General features: G+C 42.1%; 1 protein-coding gene across 1 annotated transcript in view; it reads right to left on the bottom strand.

The window, feature by feature from the left end:
* The window catches only part of LOC106591039 (relaxin receptor 2), a 270,511-nt gene that overhangs the window by 205,597 nt on the left and 37,455 nt on the right, over positions 1 to 27,459 (bottom strand). The window contains exons 2-5 of the mRNA XM_045690182.2: positions 21,207 to 21,356; positions 17,281 to 17,364; positions 17,057 to 17,162; positions 9,666 to 9,737 (exon numbers count right to left, since the gene is read on the bottom strand). Of these exons, the coding sequence (XP_045546138.1) occupies positions 9,666 to 9,737; positions 17,057 to 17,162; positions 17,281 to 17,364; positions 21,207 to 21,356 (412 nt within the window). The remainder of the gene's footprint in view (positions 1 to 9,665; positions 9,738 to 17,056; positions 17,163 to 17,280; positions 17,365 to 21,206; positions 21,357 to 27,459) is intronic.

Here is a 27,459-nt window from a genome sequence, read left to right as displayed (position 1 = left end):
GACTTCTTCCCATCTTAGCTACTACTGCATCAACACATTTTGACCATGACAGTTTACAATCTAGGGTTACTCCAAGCAGTTTAGTCATCTCAACTTGCTCAATTTCCACATTATTTATTACGATATTTAGTGTTTAATTAATGTTTTGACCCAAATACAATGCTTTTAGTTTTAGAAATATTTAGGGCTAACTTATTCCTTGCCACCCACTCTGAAACTAACTGCAGTTCTTTGTTAAGTGTTGCAGTCATTTCAGTCGCTGTAGTGTTATGGCTTTACACCCCCTGCTATGATGTGGATAAATACTTTACTCAAAGTCAGTGGCATGTCATTACTAAAAATTGAAAAAAGCAAGGGGCCTAAACAGCTACCCTGGGGAATTCCTGATTCTACCTGGATTATGTTTGAGAGGCTTACATTAAAGAACACCCTCTGTGTTCTGTTAGACAAGTAACTCTTTATCCACATCATAGCAGGGGGTGTAAAGCCATAACACATACATTTTTCCAGCAACAGACTATGATTGATAATGTCAAAAGCTGCACGGAAGTCTAACAAGACAGCCCCCACAATAATTTGATCATCAATTTCACTTAACCAGTCATCAGTCATTTGTGTAAGTGCTGTGCTTGTTGAGTGTCCTTCCCTATAAGCGTGCTGCAAGTCTGTTGTCAACAGTAACTCTTGTACTTTTCACAATAATTTCACGAGGCCTAATTCACATGATGTGCCTAAATACCTATAGCTACTAACTAGGCCAATAAATAATCACATCTTTTTATTTCAATTATTTCAATAACCTTTCACGTTATCCCTTTAGATAGACATATTTTTTTAACAAGATATAGCAATTTCCCTGCCCAACACTACGTCCCTATGGCACCCTGTTCCCTACATAGTGTTTTATTTTTTACCAGGACCCATAGAGCTCTGGTCAAAAGTAGTGCACTATGTATGGAATAGGGCTCTGGTCTATAGTAGTGCACTATGTAGGGAATAGGGTGCACTATGTAAGGAACAGGGCTCTGGTCTAAAGTAGTGCACTATATAGGGAACAGGGTGCCATTGGGGACGCAAGCTAAAAGGCTGAATGCATTATAAAGTGATGGATTACCCAAATTACACATTGACTGTACAACTCTGGTAAGTGTTCAGCTGCTGTGGCTGCTGTGAAGGTAATGGGACCCAAAGTCATTTCTACACACATTTCCACATTAGTGTTTTATGCAAATAACACGTGTTCTGTAAATGTAACGCTTCCCCCACTTATTCATTCAACCATTCAGTCCTTTCCCATGCAGACATTATTCCCCAGGTGGTCCCTTGTAGCTCAGTTGGGTAGAGCATGACACTTCCAACGCCAGCGTTGTGGGTTTGATTCCCACAGGGGACCAGTATAAAAAATATATGCACTCACTGATCTGGATAACTGTGCCTGGTCAATGACTGAAATGTTGTACACGTGACTATATTTTTGGCCAATTTACCTGGTGCACTATGCCTTGCGAAATGACATGAACACTAGCTCCAGGTATTAGCTAATGCCTAGTGAACCAGACTTTAGCTCAGTGGGATAACAGTGTTGCGGGTGTACATAGGACCATGTTTCAAACTCAATTCGACACTTCTAACAAGATATGACAGTGTTCCTAACAGGATTAAAACTAGCCAACTATGATACATGGACTAAATACATTTTCATGCAAATGTATAATATTGACAATAAATCAAGTCAAACTTCATATTGTTTAGAACTCATAGTCTCTGCTGGTGGAGAAGACATTATCAGACAGTATACTATGGTATGACATAGTATAGTATGATATAGCATAGTATTTATTTTTTACCAGATAAGTTGACTGAGAACACATTCTCATTTACAGCAACAACCTGGGGAATAGTTACATAGGAGAGGAAGGGGCGGATGAAGGAGCCAATTGTAAACTGGGGATGATTAGGTAACCATGATGGTATGAGGGACCACTTGGGAATATAGCCAGGACACTGGGGTTAACACCCATACTCTTACAATAAGTACTATGCGATCTTTAATGACCACAGAGAGTCAGGACACCCACTTAACATCCCATCCGAAAGACAGCACCCTACACATGGCAGTGTCCCCAATCACTGCCCTGGGGCCTTGGGGTATTTTATTAGACCTGAGGAAAGGGTGCCTCCTACTGGCCTTCCAACACCACTTCCAGCAGCATCTGGTCTCCCATCTAGGGACTGACCATGACCAACTCTGCTTAGCTTCAGAAGCAAGCCAGCAGTGGGATGCAGGGTTGAATGCTGCTGGCAGTATAGTATAGTTGGTATGGTATCGTATAGTACGGTATAGTATAGTATAGTATAGCATGGTATGGTATGATATAGTATAGTATGGCTTGGTATAGCATGGCACGGTATAGTATAACGTAGTATAGCACAGTATAGTATAGTATGGTGTAGTATGGTACAGTATAGTACATTATGGTACGGTATGGTATGGTATAGTGTGGTATAGTGTGTGGTATAGTATAGGATAGTATGGTATGGTATGGTATAGTTTGGTATGTTATGGTATGTTATGGTATGGTATAGTATAGTATACTATAGTACAGTACAGTACAGTGGGGTTTGGTATAGTATAATACAGTATGGTATGGTATGGTATGGTATGGTATGGTATAGTATAGTATGGTATGGTATAGAATAGTCTAGTATAGTACAGTGTGGTATGGCATAGTATAGTATCGTATAGCATAGTATGGCATGGTGTAGTATAGTATAGTATAGGTTGGTATAGTAGAGTATAGTACAGTATGCTATGGTATGGTGTAGTATAGTATAGTATGTTATAGTATGGTATAGTATGGTATAGTATGGTATAGTACGGTATGGTACGGTATGGTATGGTATTTGTATTTATTAAGGATCCCCATTAGCTGCTGCCAATAAAGCAGCTACTCTTCCTGGGGTCCAGCAAAATGAAGGCAGTTTATACAATAAAAACATTACAATACATTCACAGATTTCACAACACACCGTGTGCCCTCAGGCCCCGACAGCACAACTACCACATATCTACAGTACTAAATCCATGTGTATGTGTGTGTATAGTGCATATGTTAGCGTGTGTGTGTATGAATGTGTCTGTGCCTATGTTTGTGTTGCTTCACAGTCCCCGCTGTTCCATAAGGTGTTATTTATCAATTTTCTAAATTTTACTGCTTTCATCAGTTACTTGATGTGGAATAGTTCCATGTAGTCATGGCTCTATGTAGCACTGTGTGCCCCCCATAGTCTGTTCTGGACTTGGGGACTGTGAAGAGACCTCTTGTGGCATGTCTTGTGGGGTATGCATGGGTGTCCGAGCTGTGTGCCAGTAGTTTAGACAGACACATCGGTGCATTCAACATGTCAATACCTCTCATAAACACAAGTAGTGATGAAGTCAATCTCTCCTCCACTTTGAGCCAGGAGAAATGTACATGTCTATTATTAATATTAGCTCTCTGTGTACATCCAAGGGCCAGCCGTGCTGCCATGTTCAAAGCCAATTGTAATTTTCCTAAGTCCTTTTTTGTGGCACCTGACCACACAACTGAACAGTAGTCAAGGTGAAACAAAACTAGTGCCTGTAGGACCTGCCTTGTTGATAGTGTTGTTAAGAAGGCAGAGCATCACTTTATTATAGACAGACTTCTTAGCTACTACTGTATCAATATGTTTTGACCATGACAGTTTACAATCTAGGGTTACTCCAAGCAGTTTAGTCATCTCAACTAGATTTCCACATTATTTATTACAATATTTAGTTGAGGTTTAGGGTTTAGTGAATGTTTTGTCCCAAATACAATGCTTTTAGTTTTAGAAATATTTAGGGCTAACTTATTCCTTTCCACCCACTCTGAAACTAACTGCAGTTCTTTGTTAACCTCTTACATCTAGATGTTCCGCTAGCGGAACACCTGCTCCAATATCCAATGATGGGCGTGGCGCGAAATACAAATTCCTCTAAAATCCGAAAACTTCAATTTTTCAAATATATGACTATTTTACAGCATTTTAAAGACAAGACTCTCGTTAATCTAACCACACTGTCCGATTTCAAAAAGGCTTTACAGCGAAAGCAAAACATTAGATTATGTCAGCAGAGTACCCAGCCAGAAATAATCAGACTACCCATTTTTCAAGCTAGCATATAATGTCACAAAAAACAAAACCACAGCTAAATGCAGCACTACCCTTTGATGATCTTCATCAGATGACAACCCTAGGACATTATGTTATACAATACATGCATGTTTTGTTCAATCAAGTTCATATTTATATCAAAAACCAGCTTTTTTACATTAGCATGTGACGTTCAGAACTAGCATACCCCCCGCAAACCTCCGGTGAATTTACTAAATTACTCACGATAAACGTTCACAAAAAACATAACAATTATTTTAAGAATTATAGATACAGAACTCCTCTATGCACTCGATATGTCCGATTTTAAAATAGCTTTTCGGTGAAAGCACATTTTACAATATTCTCAGTAGATAGCCCGGCATCACAGGGCTAGCTATTTAGACACCCACCAAGTTTAGCACTCACCAATATCAGATTTACTATTAGAAAAGTTTGATTACCTTTCCTGTTCTTCGTCAGAATGCACTCCCAGGACTTCTACTTCAATAGCAAATGTTGGTTTGGTCCAAAATAATCCATCGTTATATCCAAATAGCGGCGTTTTGTTCGTGCGTTCTAGACACTATCCGAATGGTAAATAAGGGTCGTGCGCATGGCGCATTTCGTGACAAAAGATTTCTAAATATTTCATTACCGTACTTCGAAGCATGTCAACCGCTGTTTAAAATCAATTTTTATGCCATTTTTCTCGTAAAAAAGCGATAATATTCCGACCGGGAATCTGTGTTTCGGCAAATAGAGGGAAAAACACAAAGACGGGGGCGGCCAGTGCACGAGCCTAAGCCCTTTGTCCTCTGATAGACCACTTAGCAAAAGCGCTCGTGTGTTTCAGCCAGGTCTTTGAATTACGTCATTCAGCTTTTTCCCGGGCTCTGAGCGCCCATGGAAGACGTAGGAAGTGTCACGTTAGAGCAGAGATCCTTTGTAATGGATAGAGATGGCAAAGAAGTTCAAGAAATGGTCAGACAGGCCACTTCCTGTACAGAATCTTCTCACGTTTTGGCCTGCCAAATGAGTTCTGTTATACTCACAGACACCATTCAAACAGTTTTAGAAACTTTGGAGTGTTTTCTATCCAAAGCTAATAATTATATGCATATTCTAGTTTCTGGGCAGGACTAATAATCAGATTAAATCGGGTACGTTTTTTATCCAGCCATGAAAATACTGCCCCCTAGCCATAACAGGTTAAGTGTTGCAGTCATTTCAGTCGCTGTAGTAGCTGATGTGTATAGTGTTGAGTCATCTGCATACATAGACACTCTGGCTTTACTTAAAGTCAGTGGCATGTCATTAGTAAAAATTGAAAAAAGCAAGGGGCCTAAACAGCTACCCTGGGGAATTCCTGATTCTACCTGGATTATGTTTGAGAGTCTTCCATTAAAGAACACCCTCTGTGTTTTTCCAGCAGCAGACTACGATCGATAATGTCAAAAGCTGCACTGAAGTCTAACAAGACAGCTCCCACAATCATTTGATCATCAATTTAGTCATTTAGTCAATTTAGTCAAAACAGTAATTTGTGTAAGTGCTGTGCTTGTTGAATGTCCTTCCCTATAAGCGTGCTGAAAGTCTGTTGTCAATTTGTTTACTGTGAAATAGCATTGTATCTCGTCAAACACAATTTATTCCAGAAGTTTACTAAGGGTTGGTAACAGGCTGATTGGTTGGCTATTTGCGCCAGTAAAGGAGTATAGTATAGTATAGCATAGTATGGTATAATATGGTATGGTATAGCATGGTATAGTGTAGTATAGCATGACTTAGTATCGTATAGTTTAGTATGGTACGGTATGGTATGGTATGGTATAGTATATAGTATGGTATAGTATGGTATGGTTTAGTATGACACGGTATGGTATAGTATAGTATATTATGGTATGGTATGGTATAGTATGGTATGGTTTAGTATGACACGGTATGGTATAGTATAGTATATTATGGTATGGTATGGTATAGTATGGTATAATATGGTTCAGTATGGTATTTACACAACATGCCTACCACCATGAAGATGCAAAATATTTGTTATTGTGAAACAAACAACATATAAGACAAAAAGACTGAAGATTTGAGCGTGCATTACTATTCACCCCCCCCCCCCCACACACACACACACCTTTTGCAGCAATTACAGCCGCAAGTCTTTTGGGGTATGTCTATAAGCTTGGCAGATCTAGCCACTGGGATTTTTTTCCCATTCTTCAAGGCAAAACTGCTCCAGCTCCTTCAAGTTGGCAAGTTGGATGGGTTCCGCTGATGTACAGCAATCTTTAAGGCATACCACAGATTCTCAATTGGATTGAGGTCTGGGCTTTGACCAGGCCATTCCAAGACATTTAAATGTTTCCCCTTAAACCACTCAAATGTTGCTTTAGCAGTATGCTTAGGGTCATTGTCCTGCTGGAAGGTGAACCTCCGTCCCAGTCTCAAATCTCTTGAAGACTGAAACAGGTTTCCCTCAACAATTTCCCTGTATTTAGCTCCATCCATCATTCCTTCAATTCTGACCATTTTCCCAGTCCCTGCCGATGAAAAACATCCCCACAGCATGATGCTGCCACCACCATGCTTCACTGTGGGGATGGTATTCTCGGGGTGATGTGAGGTGTTGGGTTTGCGCCAGACATAGAGTTTTCGTTGATGGCCAAAAAGCTCAATTTTTGTCTGATCTAACCAGAGTACCTTCTTCCATATGTTTGGGGCGTCTCCCACATGCCTTTTGGCGAACACCAAACATTTTTTATGGCCATTCTTCCGTAAAGCCCAGCTCTGTGGGGTGTATGTCTTAAAGTGATCCTATGGACAGATACTCCAATCTCCACTGTGGAGCTTTGCAGCTCCTTCAGGGTTATCTTTGGTCTCTTTGTTGCCTCTCTGATTAACTTCTTTGGCATACTGGTTTTTGGTCGGAATTTCGGATGACTGACATGCCCAAAATAAACTGCCTGTTACTCAGGCCCAGAAGCTAGGATATGCATATACTTGGTAGCATTGGATAGAAAACACTCTGACGTTTCTAAAACTTTTAAACTTTAAAAATAACGTCTGTGAGTATAACAAAACTGATATAGCAGGCAAAAACCCTAGGAAAATCCATCCAGGAAGTGGGTGGTTTTCCATTGAATGCCTATTGACTATGTAATGTTTTAGGGCCCAGATTGCAGTTCCTATGGCTTCCAGTAGATGTCAACAGTCTTTAGACATGGTATCAGGCTTGTTTTCTGAAAAATGAAGAAGAATGAGACCTTTTGGTCAGGGGACTACGGAATCCTGCAGTACTGGTTTGCGCGCGTGACTGTGTGCACGCTCTTTGTTGTTTTTCCTTTCTATTGAATACGCTATTGTCCGGTTGAAATATTATCGATTATTTAGATAATTGACAACCTGAGGATTAGCTATAAACATTGTTTGACATGTTTCGACAAACTTTACCGGTACTATTAGAATGTATTCGTCTGCATGTTATTGACCGCCTTTGAGCCAGTGGATTACTGAACAAAACGCGCCAACAAAACTGAGTTTTTGGGATATAAAGAAGGACTTTATCGAACAAAAGGACCATTTGTTATGTAGCTGGGACCCTTGTGATTGCAACCAGATGAAGATCTTCAAAAGTAATTGATGTATTTTATTGCTATTTCTGACTTTCATGACTCCTCTGCTTGGTTGGAAAATGTTTGTATGCTTTTGTAAGCGGGGCGCTGTCCTCAGATAATCGCATGTTATGCTTTTGCCGTAAAGCCTTTTTGAAATCTGACAAAGCGGCTGGATTAACAAGAAGTTAATCTTTTAACCGATGTATGACACTTGTATTTTCATGAATGTTTATTATTACTATTTAAGTAATTTGAATTTGGCTCTCTGCAATTTCACCGGATGTTGTTGAGGTGGGTCGCTGACCAAAGATTAATGCCCTCCTTGCCTGGTCCATGAGTTTTGGTGGGCGGCCCTCTCTTGGCAGGTTTGTGGTGGTGCCATATTCTTTCCATTTTTTTATTATGGATTTAATGGTGCTCCATGGGATGTTCAAAGTTTCGGATATTTTTTATAACCCAACCCTGATCTGTACTTCTCCACAACTTTGTCCCTGACCTGCTTGGAGATCTCGGTCTTCAAGGTGCCGCTTGCTTGGTGGTGCCCCTTGCTTAGTGGTGTTGCAGATTCTGGGGACTTTCAGAACAGGTGTATATATACTGAAATCATGTGACACTTAGATTGTACACAGGTGGACTTTATCTTATTTAGATAAGATCTTACACCAGATCTTAATTAGGGGCTTCATAGCAAAGCGGGTGAATACATGCACTCACCACTTTTCCGTTTTTTAAACTTTAAAATGTTTTATATTTTTATTTCACTTCACCAATTTTGACTATTTTGTGTATGTCCATTACATGAAATCCAAATAATAATCTATTTAAATTACAGGTTGTAATGCAACAAAATAGGAAAAATGCCAAGTGGGGTGAATACTTTTGCAAGGCACTGTATAGTATGGCATGGTATGGTATAGTATAATCTGGTATGGTTTGGTATGGTATAGTATGGTTTAGTATAGTATAGTATGGTATGGTTTGTTATGGTTTAGTATGGCATGGTATGGTTTAGTATAGTATAGTATGGTATGGTTTGGTATGGTATAGTATGGTATGGTTTAGTATAGTATGGTTTACCGTAATTTCCGGACTATTGAGCGCACCTGAATATAAGCCGCACCCACTGAATTAAAAAAATAAATATATTTTGAACATAAATAAGCCGCACATGTCTATAATCCGCAGGTGCCTACCGGTACATTGAAACAAATGAACTTTACACAGGCTTTAACGAAACACGGCTTGTAACAAAAATAAATAGGCTTTAACGAAACACGGCTTGTAACAAAAATAAATAGGCTTTAACGAAACATGGCTTGTAACAAAAAATAAAACATTTGCAGTAAACAGTAGCCTACCAAGAAAGTCATTGGTCACAATCTTCCTCCTCCTGTTCACTGAAACCACTGAAGTCATCTCCTTTCAAAAAAAATTGAAAGCGGGAAAAATCCATATATTAGCCGTGTCATTGTTTAAGCCGCGAGGTTCAAAGCGTGGTGAAAAAGTTGCGGTTTATAGTCCGGAAATTACGGTAGTATATTATAGTCTGGTATGGTTTGGTATGGTATAGTATGGTTTAGTATAGTATAGTATGGTTTACTATAATGTGGTATGATTAGGTAGCCTAGCGGTAAGAGCGTTAGGCCAGTAACCAAAAGTTTGCTGGCTCAAATCCCAGAGCTGACCAGGTAAAAATCTGTCGTCCTCCGCAAAGCAGTTAACCCACTGTTCCCTGGGTGCCGTGGATGTTGATTTAAGCCAGCCCCCCGCACCTCTCTGATTCAGAGGGGTTAAATGCAGAAGACACATTTCAGTTGTACAACTAACTAGGTATCCCCATTTAGTATATTTTAGTAAGGTATAGTATAGTATGGTACTCACAGTCTCTGCAGGTGTGTGTATTTGGAGAAGATGTTGTCCGACAGTCTCTTTATCTCGTTACTCTTCAGAGACCTGCAACAGGAACACTGCACTGTTACTATGGTTATACGGGGGACACACACACACACACGCACGGATGCGTGCACGCACACACAGACACACACATCCGATCCACACATAAAGCTACTTGATAATCCAATCCATCAGCCTTGATGAGATCCTCTATTCTGTCAGATGAATGTGATATATTATATAATTAGAGCTGAGATGGAACATCAAACGAGCTTTTGTTTTTTCTCAAAATGATTGACATCCCTAAAGATTCTTATAAATATAGTAGTCAAAAGTTTAGTATTTGGTTCCATATTCCTAGCACGCAATTACATTAAGCTTGTGACTCTACAAACTGGTTGGATGCATTTGCTGTTTGTTTTGGTTGTGTTTCAGATTATTTTGTGCCCAATAGAAATGAATGGTAAATTATGTATTGTGTCATTTTGGATTCACTTTTATTGTAAATAGGAACAGAATATGTTTCTAAACACTTCTAAATGAATATGGATGCTACCATGATTACAGATAATCCTGATTGAATCGTGAATAATGAGTGAGAAAGTTGCAAAGGGTCAAAAATCATTCCCCCAAGACATACTAACCTCTCACCATTACAAATAGTAGGGGAGTATATCTTGGGGGTATGATCTTTGACCCTCTGTAACATTTTCTCACTCGTCATTATTCACGATTCATTCAGGATTATCCGTAATGATGGTAGCATCCACATCAGTGTTTCTGCTGCAGTCATTTAGCTGTGGCGCTGCGCCACGGCAAAATCATTGCCACCACAACAAAAAAATATGGAACATGCAAAACTATTGCTGCCGAGGCGCACTTTGAAGATGCTAGAACAGTTCACCTTTACTTTTCCTCAGCAAACAAAAGGACTAATGAAACAACCCCATACATAGTAGTAGAATAGCTGGTCTATTTTCCGAGTCGGCTTGTTGTTGTGTGTTCCATGCAAGATAAATATTCCTCTCGAGGAGAATTTAAGTTAAAAGTGCCATAGGGAGGGAAACATGCATTCTGACAAGCAGGCAATACACCGTATTGCCTCACGCAGCGTGACACATCTCTTTCACATAGAGTTGATCAGGTTGTCGATTGTGGCCTGTGGAATGTTGTCCCACTCCTCTTCATTGGCTGTGCTGGATATTGGGGGGAACTGGATCACGCTGTCATACACGTCAATCCAGAGCATCCCAAACATGCTCAATGGATGACATGTCTGGTGAGTATGCAGGCCATGGAAGACCTGGGACATTTTCAGCTTCCAGGAATTATACACAGTTCCTTGTGACATGGGGCCGTGCATTATCATGCTGAAACATGAGGTGATGGCGGCAGACGAATGGCACGACAATGGGCCGCCAGTAACTCGTCACGGCATCTCTGTGCATTCAAACTGCCATCGCTAAAATTCAATTGTGTTCGGTGTCCGTAGTTTATGACTGCCCATACCATAACCTCACCGCCACCATGGGGCACTCTGTTCACAATGTTGACATGAGCTCACCCACATGACGCCATACACGCGGTCTGACATCTGTTGAAACCTGGATTAATCCGTGAAGAGCACACTTCTCCAGCGTGCCAGTGTCCATCGAAGCTGAGCATTTGCCCAATGAAGTTGGTTACGATGCCAAACTGCAGTCAGGTCAAGACCCTTGTGAGGACAATGAGCATGCAGATGAGCTTCCCTGAGATGGTTTCTGACAGTTTATGCATAAATTCTTTGGTTGTGCAAACCAACAGTTTCATCCAGGTGGCTCATCTCAGACCATTCTGTAGGTGAAGAAGTCAGATGTCCTGGGCTGGCGTGGTTATATGTGGTCTCCGGTTGTGAGGACGGTTGGATGTACTGCCAAAATCTCTAAAACCACGTTGGAGGCACCTTATGGTAGATAAATGAATTTTCAATTCTCTGGCAACAGCTCTGGTTGACATTCCTGCAGTCAGCATGCCGAGCTTCAATGCCATTCAACTCTCCTTCCGTGGTCTCCAACTGCTCCTAAACACAAGTAAAACTAAATGCATGCTCTTCAACCGATCGCTGCCTGCACCTGCCCGCCTGTCCAGCATCACTTCTCTGGACGATTCTAACTTAGAATTTGTGGACAACTACAAATACCTAGGTGTCTGGTTAGACTGTAAACTCTCCTTCCAGACTCACATCAATCATCTCCAATCCAAAGTGAAATCTCGAATTGGCTTCCTATTTCGCAACAAAGCATCCTTCACTCATGCTGCCAAACATACCCTCGTAAAACTGACCATCCTACCAATCCTCGACTTCGGCGATGTCATTTACAAAATAGCTTCCAATACCCTACTCAACAAGCTGGATGCAGTCTATCACAGTGCCATCCGTTTTGTCACCAAAGCCCCATATACTACCCACCACTGCGACCTGTACGTTCTCGTTGGCTGGCCTTCGCTTCATAATCGTCGCCAAACACATTGGCTCCAGGTCATCTACAAGACCCTGCTAGGTAAAATCCCCCCTTATCTCCGCTCACTGGTCACCATAGCAGCACCCACCTGTAGCACGCGCTCCAGCAGGTATATCTCTCTGGTCACCCCTAAAGCCAACTCCTCCTTTGGTCGTCTCTCCTTCCAGTTCTCTGCTGCCAATGACTGGAACGAACTACAAAAATCTCTGAAACTGGAAACACTTATCTCCCTCACTAGCTTTAAGCACCAGCTGTCAGAGCAGCTCACAGATCACTGCACCTGTACATAGCCCATCTATAATTTAGCCCAAACTACTACCTCTTCCCCTACTGTATTTATTTATTTTATTTATTTTGCTCCTTTGCACCATATTATTTATATTTTATCTCTGAACTTTCTTCAAACTACAAATCTACCATTCCAGTGTTTTTCTTGCTATACTTTATTTACTTTGCCACCATGGCATTTTTTTGCCTTTACCTCCCTTATCTCACATCATTTGCTCACATTGTATATAGTCTTATTTTTTTTTTCTACTGCATCATTGATTGTATGTTGTTTTACTCCATGTGTAACTCTGTGTTTTTGTATGTTGTCGAACTGCTTTGCTTTATCTTGGCCAGGTCGCAATTGTAAATGAGAACTTGTTCTCAACTTGCCTACCTGGTTAAATAAAGGTGAAATAAATAAATAAAAAATAAAAATTGCAAGCCCCCTCAAAACTTGAGACATCTGTGGCATTGTGTTGTGACAAAACTACACATTTTAGAGTGGTCTTTTATTGTCCCCAGCAAAAGGTGCACCTGTGTAATGATCATGCTGTTTAATCAGCTTCTTGATATGCCACACCTGTCAGGTGGATGGATTATCTTGGCAAAGGAGAAATGCTCGCAAACAGGGATATAAATCCAATTAAGAAAAAGCTTATTTCTTGTGCGTATGGGACATTTCTGGGATCTTTTATTTCAGCTCATGAAACATGGGACCAACACTTTACATGTTGTGTTTATATTTTTGTACAGTATAGTTAAAAGATCATTTGTGATTTGGCTAATGATTAGCCCAATAGGATAAATGCAGATAGGCAACCCCAGGCTTCAGCCTATTTATTTATAGACACAATGCTGCATCAGTTGGGCTACAAGTGATAATGCTTATTGCTACAGTAATAGCATACCTGATAATATGGACCATGCATAGGCTATGAAATAATTGTAATTCATAATTTTACCAATATATTATTGGGCTCATTTCTGGAGGTGGAAATTATATTTTAGATGGTGTTAGCATAATTTTATTTTGGAATAGAATGTCCTAAAAAGTCACCAGAACTGAGCTTTTCAGTCCTGCTACATAAAAATTTCCCAGACCCCACAAAACAAAGGGGAGGGAGGTGAGAAATTGTATTAGTTTAATTAGATGTAGTCACCTGTTTAGGGGACCTACGTGGTTCTGCTACCAGATCTGACCATCATGCTTATAAATCAATCTGTGGACACCGTAGATCGAAATAGCTTGCACAGTAGCATATTTTGTCACCCTGTGTGATGTAGGTTGTGAAATCTGAAATGTCTTGATTAAGGGATGTCCCTTCTACCATTTCATTCGCTCTTCCGACTGTCCGTCAACTCCTGGCTGAACCCTATGTCAAAGCAACTGATAAAGCACATGCCTGCGATCGTTACATCGTAGTGCAGCAGGAGATGGTGGTTTCATCACAACAGCACATTCAGAGATCAATTTATAGCCATTAATCTAAAATAATTATTAAAATAACAGATTTTAAACAAAAAACTACTTTCTGTTGGTGATAGCTGAACAAGATTAATATGAGATGAAAGGAGAGTTCCTAACGAGTTCAGGAAGCCAAACTAGAGCTCTCTGTACAGTGCATTCGGCCCCTTTTTTCCCCACATTATGTTACGTTACAGCCTTATTCTAAAATTGATTAAATCGTTATTTTCCCCTCATCAATCTACACACAATACCCGATAACGACAAACCAAAAACAGGTTTTTAGACATTTTTGCAAATGTATAAAACCCCCAAAAATGAAATATCACATTTACGTAAGTATTCAGACCCTTTACTCAGTACTTTGTTGAAGCACCTTTGGCAGCGATTACAGCGTCAAGTCTTCTTGGTTATGACGCTACAAGCTTGGCATACCTGTATTTGGGGAGTTTCTCCCATTCTTCTCTGAGGATCGTCTCAGGCTCTGTCAGGTTGGATGGGGAGCGTCTCTGCACAGCTATTTTCAGGTCTCTCCAGAGATGTTTGATTGGGTTCAAGTCCAGGCTCTGGCTCGGGCCACTCAAGGACATTCAGAGACTTGTTCCGAGGCCACTCCTGCATTGTCTTGGCTGTGTGCTTAGGGTCGTTGTCCTGTTGGAAGGTGACCCTTCACCCCAGTCTGAGGCCCTGAGCGCTCTGGAGCAGGTTTTCATCAAGGATCTCTCTGTACTTTTCTACATTCATCTTTCCCTCGATCCTGATTAGTCTCCCAGTCCCTGCCGCTGAAAAACATCCCCACAGCATGATGCTGCCACCACCATGCCTCATCGTAGGGATGGTGCCAGGTGTCCTTCAGACGTCAGGCTTGGCATTCAGGCCAAAGAGTTCAATCTTGGTATCATCAGACTAGAGAATCTTGTTTCTCATGGTCTGAGAGTCCTCTAGGTGCCTTTTGCAAACTCCAAGCGGGCTGTCATGTGCCTTTTACTGAGGAGTGGCTTTCGTCTGGCCACTCTACCATAAAGGCCTGATTGGTGGAGTGCTGTAGAGATGGTTGTCCTTCTGGAAGATTCTCCCATCTCCACAGAGGAAATCTGGAGCTCTGTCAGAGTGACCATCGGGTTCTTGGTCACCTCCTTGACCAAGGCCCTTCTCCCCCGATTGCTCAGTTTGGCCGGGCGGCCAGCTCTAGGGAGAGTCTTGGTGGTTCCAAACTTCTTCCATTTAAGAATGATGGAGGCCTTTGTGTTCTTTGGGACCTTCAATGCTGCAGACATTTTTTGGTACTTTTCCCTAGATCTGTGCCTCGACACAATCCTGTCTCAGCGCTCTACCGACAATTCCTTCGACCACACGGCTTGGTTTTTGCATGCACTGTCAACTGTGGGACCTTATAGAGACAGGTTATTTACCTTTCCAAATCATGTCCAATCAATTGAATTTACCACAGGTGGACTCCAATTTGTAAGGATCGACGCTGGTAGACGAGAAGCAAGTACAGAGAGTGAACATTTAATTAGCAACAGACATGGAACAGGACAGGACAGCGTCCGGACATGAGCACATAACAACATTAATGCAGATACAGGGAACAAAGGGGGGAATAGACGGGGCAATCAAAGGGAAGGAGTCCAGGTGAGTCCAATGAGCGTTGCTGCACGTAATGATGGTGACAGGTGTAGGTAATGAAGGGCAGCCTGGCGCCCTCGAGCGCCAGAAAAGGAGAGCGAGAGCAGGCTTGACAGTACCCACTAGGGGCGCCACCCGGTGTCCCAGCTGAGCGAGCCTGACGTGCCGGCTGAGGCATGGGCGCTGGACAAGGCGGCTGGGGGCGTAGAAGCCCAACGAGCTGGCAGCGGCGTGGGAGCCTGCGAGCTGCCTGAGGCGTGAAAGCCTGACGATCCCACTGAGACATGGGAGGTTGGCGAGCCAGCTAAGGCGTGGGAGCCCAATAAACCGGCTGAGGCATGACGTGGGATGAGCGCCTCATGAGCCGGCTGAGGCGTAGGAGCCCGACGAGCAGGCTGAGGCATAATGTGGGATGGGAGCCTGCCGACCCAATCGGGGCAAGAAGACCTCTCGAGCCAGCTAAGGCGTGGAAGCCCGACAAGCTAGTTGAGGCACCCCCGGTTCCTTCAGCGATGGCAGCCGGACCCGATGTCACCAACCAAAAAAACAAAAAACAAAAACCTCCCTGATGCTTCTTAGTGGTGGTGGTGTCAGCGCTGGTAGACGAGAAGCAAGTACAGGGAGTTTAACGTTTAATTAGCAACAGACAGGGAACAGGACAGGACAGCGTCTGGACATGAACATATAACATTAATGCAGATACATGGAACAAACGGGGGAGCAGACAGTTATAGACGGGGCAAGGAGTCCAGGTGAGTCCAATGAGCGCTGCTGCACGTAATGGTGGTGACAGGTGTGCAGCCTAGCTGCTCTCCAGCGCCAGAGAGGGAGAGAGGGAGCAGGTGTGACACCAATCAAGTTGTAGAAACATTTCAAGGGTGATAAATGGAAACAGGATCCACCTGAGCTCAATTTCGAGTCTCATAGCAAAGCGTCTGAATACTTACGTAAATAAGGTATTCTTTCTGTTTTTTATTTTTCATATAATTTGCACTGCACTTTTATGTGTGTATTTGTTTTATGTTACGTTAGAGTAACAATAAACATACAAATATGTATTTTTATGTGTGTATTTGTTTTATGTTACGTTAGAGTAATGGTCTGGGAATGTCTGAGATTTTAGTGTCTGTCACCACTTGTAATTTCACAGGAAATAAACTACTGCTGTTACATCCTCATCTCATCTGAAGAGGTGAATCTAGTCAGTAAATTATCTGAATTTACTTCCCTGATTCACTGCCTGTGTGTGTGTGTGTGTGTGTGTGTGTGTGTGTGTGTGTGTGTGTGTGTGTGTGTGTGTGTGTGTGTGTGTGTGTTGTCAGGACCAGACCAACCACATCTCTACTCTGGGACTGTAATGAAACCTCGCTAATACAGACCCACATATAAACACAAGCACACGACACATGGTTGCAAAAACACACACACACACACACACACACACACACACACACACACACACACACACACACACACACACACAGAGAGAGAGAGAGAGAGAGAGAGGTACTTACAGCCAGGTGACATTGGTGGAGACTTGAGGAACGTCATGTAGGTTGACTTCCACACACTCCAGCTCTGTCTTGATACAGTCACAACGCTGTGGGTACTGCTGCAAGACTACACAACAACACACAAGTAATACACAACTACACACAGATACAATAATACTGCAGATCTACACCAACACACACACACACACACACAAACACAAACACAAACACACACAAACACTTACAGCAGTCTTCTGGTAACGGTAGGACCTGTGGTTCGACCTTCCTGATGGTTCGATCAAAGATGTCCGCCCATCCACTGTTGTCTCCTACAGACACAAAAACATCAGTTATGTATAGTAGCACACCTAGCTAGCATGGCACATTAACGCTTCCAACACACCCTGACAGCGTCATTGCATTTTGATACACCAGAATTGCATTCATTTCCAATGAAAACGCTGTGTTTGTCCTTGCAGCATTGCGTTGCAGAGGCAGTTGAAGTGTGTTCTTTGTGGTGCCATACGCTGGATTTATAGAACGTATGCGTCAAACTGTACGCATAGACGGCTTGACAGAAATGGTAGCAGAAGGGGAATGTTGGACTTTTGTTACATACATATCCAGATGATGCTGCGGACTATAGGCCTTTAACCTGTTAAACCTTTCCAAAGGACACATGATATTATATTCTACCGTCATAAAGTACATTTCTGTTTCAAAATTATAAGTCCAACAAACACATGCTTAGTACTGTTAGGAAAGCAAGAACTGTAGGATTCAGATAACGGTGTTGAAATGTCAGTGTAATTGCTGAATTGACATGGAATTGACCCCAACCCTGTCTACAACTCACATTTTTATCTGAAAATATTTTGGCTTTGCAACAAACCTACAGTTCAAGTCAAAAGTTTGGACACACCTACTCATTCAAGGGTTTTTCTTTATTTTTACTATTTTCTACATTGTTGAATAATAGTGAAGACATCAAAACTATGAAATAACACATATGGAATCATGTAGTAACCAAAAAAGTGTTAAACAAATCAAAATATATTTTAGATTTTAGATTCTTCAAAGTAGCCACCCTTTGCCTTGATGACGGCTTTGCACACTCTTGGCCTTCTCTCAACCAGCTTCACGAGGAATGCTTTTCCAACAGTTTTGAAGGAGTTCCCACATATGCTGAGCACTTGTTGGCTGCTTTTCCTTCACTCTGCGGTGCAACTCATCCCAAACCATATCAATTGGGTTGAGGTTGGGTGATTGTGGAGGTCAGGTCATCTGATGTAGCACTCCATCACTGTCCTTGGTCAAATAGCCCTTCCACACCCTAGAGGTGTGTTTTGGGTCATAGTGGGACTAACAAATAATAGTCCCACTAAGCACAAACCAGATGGGATGGCGTATTGCTGCAGAATGCTGTGGTAGCCATGCTGGTTAAGTTTGCCTTGAATTCTAAATAAATCACAGACAGTGTCACCAGCAGAGCACCCCCACACCATCACACCTCCTCCTCCATGCTTCACGGTGGTAACCACACATGCGGAGATCATCTCTTCACCTACTCTGCGTCTCACAAAGACATGGCGGTTGGAACCAAAAATCTCAACTTTGGTTTCATCAGACCAAAGGACATATTTCCACCGGTCTAATGTCAATTGCTCATGTTTCCTGGCCCAAGCAAGTCTCTTCTTATTATTGGTGTCCTTTAGTAGTGGTTTGTTTGCAGCAATTCGACACTGAAGGCCTGATTCACGCATTCTCCTCTGAACAGTTGATGTTGAGATGTGTCTGTTACTTGAACTCCGTGAAGCATTTATCTGGGCTGCAATCTGAGGTGCAGTTAACTCTAATGAATTTATCTTCTGCAGCAGAGGTAACTCTGGGTCTTCCTTTCTTGTGGCGGTCCTCATCAGAGCCAGTTTCATCATAGCGCTTGACGGTTTTTGTTCTTGACATTTTCCAGATTGACTGACCTTCATGTCTTATTGTAATGATGGACTGTCGTGTCTCTTTGCTTATTTGACCTGTTCTTCCCATAATATCATTGATTTTCACATTGCAAGGAGTTGCATGGCCATTTTCTTAGACTGCGTGATAGGATGCTGATTCCCCAACACATACTGAAAGGCGAGGATTTTGTGTTTCTTCCTGTGCTGTCCTAATGGATTAACAATCTCAAATTCATCAGAATATAAAATAATCTGGACTGCATTATCATATTTAGAAAATATTGGATGCTTTTGAAATGTTTCTACACCTTGGAAATCTGATAGGACACCGTCCACAAACCTATGGCTTTAAATTCTCATGTTTTAGTCTTCATGGTTTCAGGAATTGGAACATATTGAAAGGTGGTCTGTTTATCAGTACAATTGCATCTGAATTTGTATTCAATTGGTTCAACAAATGGAAAATAGGCCTCATAATATTTGGCCTTTTTGCTCTGAGTGGACAGTGCTGATAATCCATGCAGAACAAAACTTGGTTTTATTGTCCCATATACAATATTTGCGCTGCGGTTGAATTGTCCAGTCTGTGTGATTCACAAATCATTTCAACCCAATTTTCATACTTGAGTACAAGATACCTTAAAAGAGAATTACTCAAGTAAATGTGAAAGTCACCCAGTAAAATACAACTTCAGTAAAAGTCTAAAAGTATTTGGTTTATATGTACTTAAGTATCAATAGTAAAAGTATAAATCATTTAATATTCCTTACATTAAGCAAACCAGGCGGCACGTAGGTAGCCTAGTGGTTAGAGTGTTGGGCCAGTAACCGAAAAGTTTCTGGATCAAATCCCCTAGCTGGCAAGGTAAAAATCTGTCGTTCTACCCCTGAGCAAGGCAGTTAACCCACTGTTCTCCATGTGCTGTGGATGTTGATTATGGCAGCCTCCTGCACCTCTCTGATTCAGAGGTTGGGTTAAATGTGGAAGATGCATTCAGTTGTACAAGTGACTAGGTGTCCCTCAGATGACATGGTTTTCTTGTTGTTTTTTTTAACGGATAGCCAGGTGCACAGTTCAACACTCAGACATAATTTACATTTGTGTTTAGTGAGTCTGCCAGATCAGAGGCAGTAGGGATGACCAGGGATGTTCTCTTGATAAGTGCATGAATTAGACAATTTTCCTGTCCTGCTAAGCATTCTAAATGTAACGAGTACTTTTGGGTGTCAAGGAAAATGTAAGGAGTAAAAAAGTGCATTATTTTCTTTAGGAATGTAGTGAAGTAAAAGTTGTCAAAAATATCAATACTAAATTAAAGTACAGATACCCCCAAAAACGACTTAAGTAGTAAGTTCAAGTATTTTGACTTAAGTGCTTTACACCACTGCTTAAATTAGGGTTATTAGAGGTGTCAATAATAGAGGTATACTTTTCAATTATGCTTTGTATTGTGCTTGAAGCAAGCATGTTGTCCTCTTGTAGTTTCAATGTGACTGCAAAGGTTCTTGTAACATCTTACTGAGTAACATGTCTACTGTTGTGCTCAGTGACATCAGATCAATGAGTGACAGTATGCCAAATCATTCTTTTTGTGTTTTGATGCTGTTTTATACATGCACTGATACCCCCAAAACGTTTTTTTTTTCAAAACGCTTTCTTAAAAAACACCAACATTTAGATTGAATAACCATTTTGGGTGTTTCAGAGTACTTCTATTCTGTTTTAAAACCCTTTCTGTGTATCAGAACACTTACATTGGGTTTCCATTCAAAACACCCTCCAAACACCAGATCTTAGCTTAGCTGCATTACTTGTCCTGGTTTCACTACACATTCATGGTGTTCTGAGCCTTTATATTTTTACAGTCCCGCTGTAATCGCTGCCAAAAGTGCTTCTACAAAGTATTGACTCAGTGGTGTGAATACTTATGTAAAATGTAAATGAGATACTTCTGTACTTCATTTTCAATTAATTTTCACAACAACAACAACAAATCTTAAATATTTCATTATGGGGTATTGTTTGTAGATGGGTGAGAAAATAAATACATTTAATGAATTTTGAATTCAGGCTGTAACACAGCAACATTTGGAATAAGTCAAGGGATATAAATACTTTCTGAAAGCAATGTAACATGTGACAGAGGCAATGCATTTCTGGATCTGGGGTGACTTCTGCGTCTCAGGAAGGCAGTAGTCATACAATACTCTCTCACCACAGTTGTCCTCGTCGGCTCCATTGGGACAGTCTCTATGTCCATTACACTGCAGAGCCTGGTGTAGACACACTGTGACATTACCACAGGGAAACTGGCCCAGAGGACAACTGCTCTCTACTGACACCCTGCTGGACACCATTGCTGCAGCTGGAGGGAGGAGATAGGGAGAAGAGGGGAAGGAGGGGGAGAGAGAGAGAGAGAGATAGAGTGAGAGGCACATTTTTAGCACATTTAAAGAAATGAACAGACAATAAAACAAACAAAAGAAAGAAAGAAAGCTACTTTCACCCCACTAACTCCTTATTACAGCCTATTGTATCCATAGTCCCCTTTGTCCATTCCCATTCAACAGCAGTGCTATAAATGACCTATTACAAAAAACAGCTGAAGGTGTAATAAAATAATAATCACAATAATGAAAACCTCTAGAGTGGCTTTGTACTCTCAGCTCCCAATCTCCCCACTCTCATCCGGGCTCTGGTTTCAGAAGAGCCTTGTTAAGACCAAGGCTTAATTTGTAAATCGGGATGTGCCAGAACAAAAAGTGAGCCGGAGTAGTGGTGGCTCTGAGGTACCGGAGAAGTGGTGGTTCTGAGGTACCGGAGAGAAGTGGGGGCTCTGATGTACCGGAGAGAAGTGGGGGCTCTGATGTACCGGAGAAGTCGGGCTCTGAGGTACCGGAGAGATGTGGGGGCTCTGAGGTACAGAGAAGTGGGGGCTCTGAGGTACCGGAGAAGTGGGGGCTCTGAGGTACAGAGAAGTGGGGGCTCTGAGGTACCGGAGAAGTGGGGGCTCTGAGGTACAGAGAAGTGGGGGCTCTGAGGTACAGAGAAGTGGGGGCTCTGAGGTACGGAGAAGTGGGGGCTCTGAGGTACAGAGAAGTGGGGGCTCTGAGGTACAGAGAAGTGAGGGCTCTGAGGTACAGAGAAGTGGGGGCTCTGAGGTACCGGAGAGAAGTGGGGGCTCTGAGGTACAGAGAAGTGGGGGCTCTGAGGTACAGAGAAGTGGGGGCTCTGAGGTTCCGGAACGCATGAAAAAAAATCGCCTTTATAATAAAGGGAAACTGGCCCAGAGGAAACTGGCCCAGAGGAAACTGGCCCAGAGGAAACAGGCCCAGAGGAAACTGGCGCAGAGGACCAAGCTTTATCATAGTCTTTGCGCACTGACATAGAGCAGTAGGGTAGAGGCACTCGCAGAAGTTTCACAAATGGGGGAACATTTTCTGTAGTCATGGGTTCGGAAAAAAAGTGTCTTCTATAAACGTATTTCATGCAATTCTGCATGAATGTAGATGATTGGAGATTTTAGAATAATATTTTTTAATACCTCAAAAATGATCGAAGTGACAGGCTACGGCTACTTTGACACGGCCAAACGGAGAATCTGAGATCAATAAACACAACCTTGTCTTGAATCCATCAATAGCCCAGACCTAGGTGTGTGGAGACACACATAATGTACAATATGAGGAGGAAATTATAGTCCTAAAAAAGATTTTCAGTTTCACTGATTCACCCAATGATGCTCAGCTCACTCACCTGCAATGGCCCGATGCGCTCGTGCCAAACACTTTACATTTGTAAAACAATGCAATAGTTATATTTTGAACGTTGATAACTTGGTATCATACAGACAGATTAGTATTCTCTTTTCAGCAGGATCCATTTGTTTTACAACTTGTGTTTTCCAGCGAATGTATTTGAAATATCGAGAAACTATCAATCGTCTGTGGCTAAATTATAGGCATACTCCTGCCGTAGTATTCTGAATGATTTCATTTATTTCTGAAGAGACAGCGAATCCCATCCCAGTTCTATGAGAGATACAGGCACGCTTCTCTCTCACACCACAGCAATGGCCACGCGTTGGTCTATATAGGCTACAATGTTTGCGCAAACCATGAACCCGGGCCAGAATAACATGAATTCATTCATAGAATATCAGGTGCTTTTTCACGTTACGTATTTTAAGGGGCAGTCAGTAGAATTACACAGGAGTCAACTTGAATTAACTCTGATTGCTTTTATTATAATTTTTACGTTGCAAAAAGTGAAAATAATTATTCATGCCATGAGAGGTGCAGGACCCTGGTAAATGGGTTCCTGAACATAACCGTCCAAAACTGAGGGGTGCAGGATCCTGGTAAATGGGTTCCTGAACATAACCGTCCAAAACTGAGGGGTGCAGGATCCTGTTCTGGCAGGATTGGTTAAGACGAGGAGATTTTGGCTGTATAACACACACACACACACACACACACACACACACACACCACACACACACACACACACACACACACACCCCCCCCCCTCCCTCCTCATATCCCCCGTCAGCAGAACAGTGTGATCCTGCCACTCTACTGACTAAAGAGGGAGGGAGGGAGGGAAGGGAGGGAATGATGGGTGCAATTGAGATCATTTCTGTGGGTGATTTTAGCGTATTATGATGGTTTAGCGAAAAAAAAATCCTTATGTTAGTACTCTGGCCAATTTTCATTGCAATAGGCACAAAGAGGCTTTCTTAAGGTCAAATCCCACATCTGTCCAGGTACCCAGGATGTCAGGACATCCTTTCAAAGCCGGACACTAGGAGCAACCGTTAGGGCTATTACTATCAAGTAAACTTAGATTTTGCTAGGGCGTTGTGGACGGGGGTGGTGGATGGACGTAAATCGCAAGCTCCGGCTCCGGGTGTTACTTGTTCAATTTCAGTGATAGCAAATAAACAAAACAAAAAAACGAGTACCTATCTCAAACCTTGACCCGTAATTTAACCATTCGGAATCAATGCCTAAACGTAATGTTTTAACCCTATCCCAATCCTTTACTGTTAAAATGTAACCGTTCGGAATGAATGCCTAATCCAGCCGCAAGACACCAGTGACAGCAACAGAGCAACCCAAGGTGTCCAAAACACCTCGAAATTTGACCTTTGGAGCAACTTCGAAATTTGACGGTTGGAGAGACGTGGACAAACATAGGAATCTGAATTATAAGCTCTTGTTGCTCAGCCTGTGATCACGTTCTTTAGAAATGTCTCTCTCTCTCTCACCCTCTATCTCTCTCTCTCTCTCAAATGTGAAAATTGGATAAAAGTACAGACTCAGAGCTACAAAATGGTATATCATAAACTGCAGTTAAGACACTTCTAACCCCACTTTTGAGAAAATGGTCCTCGAATGTTTTGGTAAACCTACTGAAGAGCCCTTCTTTGTCTACACCCATTCAGCATCGTCCACACCCTCTTAAGCCTTAGCCCCACCCATTTCTTTAAGGAAACCGTGGCACCCCAAATAAAAGCCATAAAAATGTCAGACTACAGTTTGCAACTGAACGCGTGGACAAAGATTGTACTTTTTGGAGAAATGTTCTCTGGTCTGATGAAACAAAAATAGAACTGTTTGGCCATAATGACCATCGTTATGTTTGGAGGAAAGTAGGGGAGGCTTGCAAGTCGAAGAACACCATCCCAACCGTGAAGCACAAGGGTGGCAGCATCATGTTGTGGGGGTGCTTTGCTGCAGGAGGGACTGGTGCACTTCACAAAATAGATGGCATCATGAGGAATTGAAAATTATCTGGATATATTGATGCAGCATCTAAGTACATCAGTCAGGAAGTTAAAGCTTGGTCGCAAATGGGTCTTCCAAATGGACAATGACCCCAAGTATACCTCCAAAGTTGTGGTAAAATTGCTTAACCCCTGTGCGGACATCCAGCGAAAAATCATATCGCCATTAGCATAACAAAATGTAATAATTATTTTTTTTTCATTTTTTTTTCTCAAATTATATCGTTTTATAGATACACCTCTCCTGAATCGAACCACGTTGTCCAATTTCAAAAAGGCTTTACAGCAAAAGCAAAACATTAGATTATGTTAAAGAAGTATATCGTAAAAGAAGCCACATAGCCATTTTCCGACCAACCACATGCATCACAAATAACCAAAAAACAGCTAAATGCAGCACTAACCTTTGACAATCTTCATCAGATGACACACCTAGGACATCATGTTACACAATACATGCATTCTTTTGTTCGATAAAGTTCATATTTATATATAAAAACAGCATTTTACATCGGTGCGTAACGTTGACTAAATATTTTCCCTCAAATGCATCCGATGAAACAGCGCTACAATTTACAAAATTACTATTCGAAAACATTTTTAAAATGTAATATTGTCATTCTAAGATTTATAGATGAATATCTCTTGAAAGCACCTGTAATGCCAGATTTAAAAATAACTTTACTGGGTAATCACACTTTGCGATAAAAGGGGATGCGATACTCAGAACAATAGGCTAGCAATACAGGTCAGCGCCATCTTGGAACAATCACATATCAAATCTAGTCTTGTATACTATTGTCAATAATCCCTTACCTTTGATTATCTTCATCCTTAGGCACTTCCAGGAATCCCAGGTCCACAACAAATGTATTTTCGTTCGAAAAAGTTCATCCTTTATGTTCCATTAGCTTGTTGATGTTAGCGCGTTCTGAAGGCTGCACCAAAAGTTCCGACGTGCGCGGGACTACTCTTTCAACAAAATGCATTTTTTTCTTATTTAGGTTCCTTCAAACATGTCAAACGTTGTATAACAAATCTTTAGGGCCTTTTTCAACCAGAGCTCCAATAAGATTCAAGGGGGACGATTGCATTGTCTTTATATGTTCTTCTCTCGATCTTTCCATCCCTTTAACCCCTCTCCTTCTCTCCTCATCTCTCCATCCCTTTAACCTATCTAAATGTATGTTATTAAGCCATTTTTACACGATCAGTTCTCCCTCTATCTCCTTCATCCTCTAATTCCTTATTACTAGCTTCTGTCTTGTTCATCCCAAGCAGCAGAATCATTGATCAGAATGAACAAGGACAACTGAATAAGGGCAACTGAACAAGGACAACTGAACAAGGACAACTCTAATCTGTGTGTCCTCCCACAGTCTTCTCCTCCCACAGTCCTCTCCTCCCACAGTCTTCAGGGGCGAGTCTGAGAGCAAAGAGGAATATTGGGAGAGACTGAGTGAGGAGTATTGTGGGATAGTTGAGGGGAGTGATGAGGTAGAGTGGATGGTTTGGTGTCTTGAGCAAGACAGTCGCCATGACCAGTCAGGCACCATGTTTTGCGGAGATACGCAATGTGTCTCCAGTGCGCATCCACAGCCCTGCGTTCTGTGCCAGCTCCCCGCACTTGCCGTGCGAAAGTGAGCATCCAGCCAGGACGGGTTGTGCCGGCTCAGCGCTCCTGGTCTCCAGTACGCCTCCTCGGTCCAGGATATCCTGCGCCGGCTCTACGCACTGTGTCGCCAGCGCGCCTTCACAGCCCAGTGCGTCCTGTGCCAGCACCCCGCACTTGCTGGGCTAAAGTGAGTATCCAGCCAGGACGGGTTGTGCCAGCTCAGCGCTCCTCTGGGGTCTACGTCCCGCTCCGGAGCCACCACCGAGGCTAGATCCCCACCCAGACCCTCCCCTATAGAGTCAGGTTTTGCAGCCAGAGTCCGCACCTTTGGGGGGGTACTGTCACGCCCTCACCTTAGAGATCCTTTTTATTCTCTATTTTGGTTAGGTCAGGGTGTGACTAGGGTGGGTACTCTCGTTTTTTATTTCTATGTTGGCCTGATATGGTTCCCAATCAGAGGCAGCTGTCTAGCATCGTCTCTGATTGGGGATCATATTTAGGCAGCCTTTTCCCACCTGTTGTTTGTGGGATCTTATTTTGAGTCAGTGCATGTTGCACCTCTGTCGTCATGGTTTGTTGGTTGTTTCTTTTTTTCACTAAAATAAAATGTGGAACTCAGAGCACGCTACGCCTTGGTCCTTCTCTACACACAACCATGACACCCTGTAGGGGGAACCCTTTTTAGGTATGTGGAGAACCTTTTTATATTGGTTCTTTGAATAACCCCATTTGTTAGCTGACAACGTCACCGAAATGAAGCAATGGATGCGGAAGCTGTGCGTTGATATGATTCTGGACAGTCAGATAGAACAATGACAAGAAGCTGCCAAGTGGGGAATTGTTGGTGGCTTGCTTCATCTAGTTTTATCTTGTTCTTGATACCATGTCTTCGTTACACTGATAGAAACAGAGGGTTCTTCATTACACTGTTAAACATTTTCCCGGCTACCACTTTCAGTGAAAATACAGTATATAAGCAAAAGATTGCTGGATTTTTAAAGCTGGATTAAGCTATTATTGCTGTATGGGACAGTATGCTGCTGTATTGTGATTACTTGGGAGGGA

The sequence above is a fragment of the Salmo salar genome, chromosome 11 (genome assembly GCF_965601325.2).
Source record: "Salmo salar chromosome 11, fSalSal1, whole genome shotgun sequence".
Classification (NCBI taxonomy): Eukaryota; Metazoa; Chordata; class Actinopteri; order Salmoniformes; family Salmonidae; genus Salmo; species Salmo salar.
Note: the sequence above shows the minus strand (reverse complement) of the source record. Positions and strands in the feature narration are given on the sequence as shown.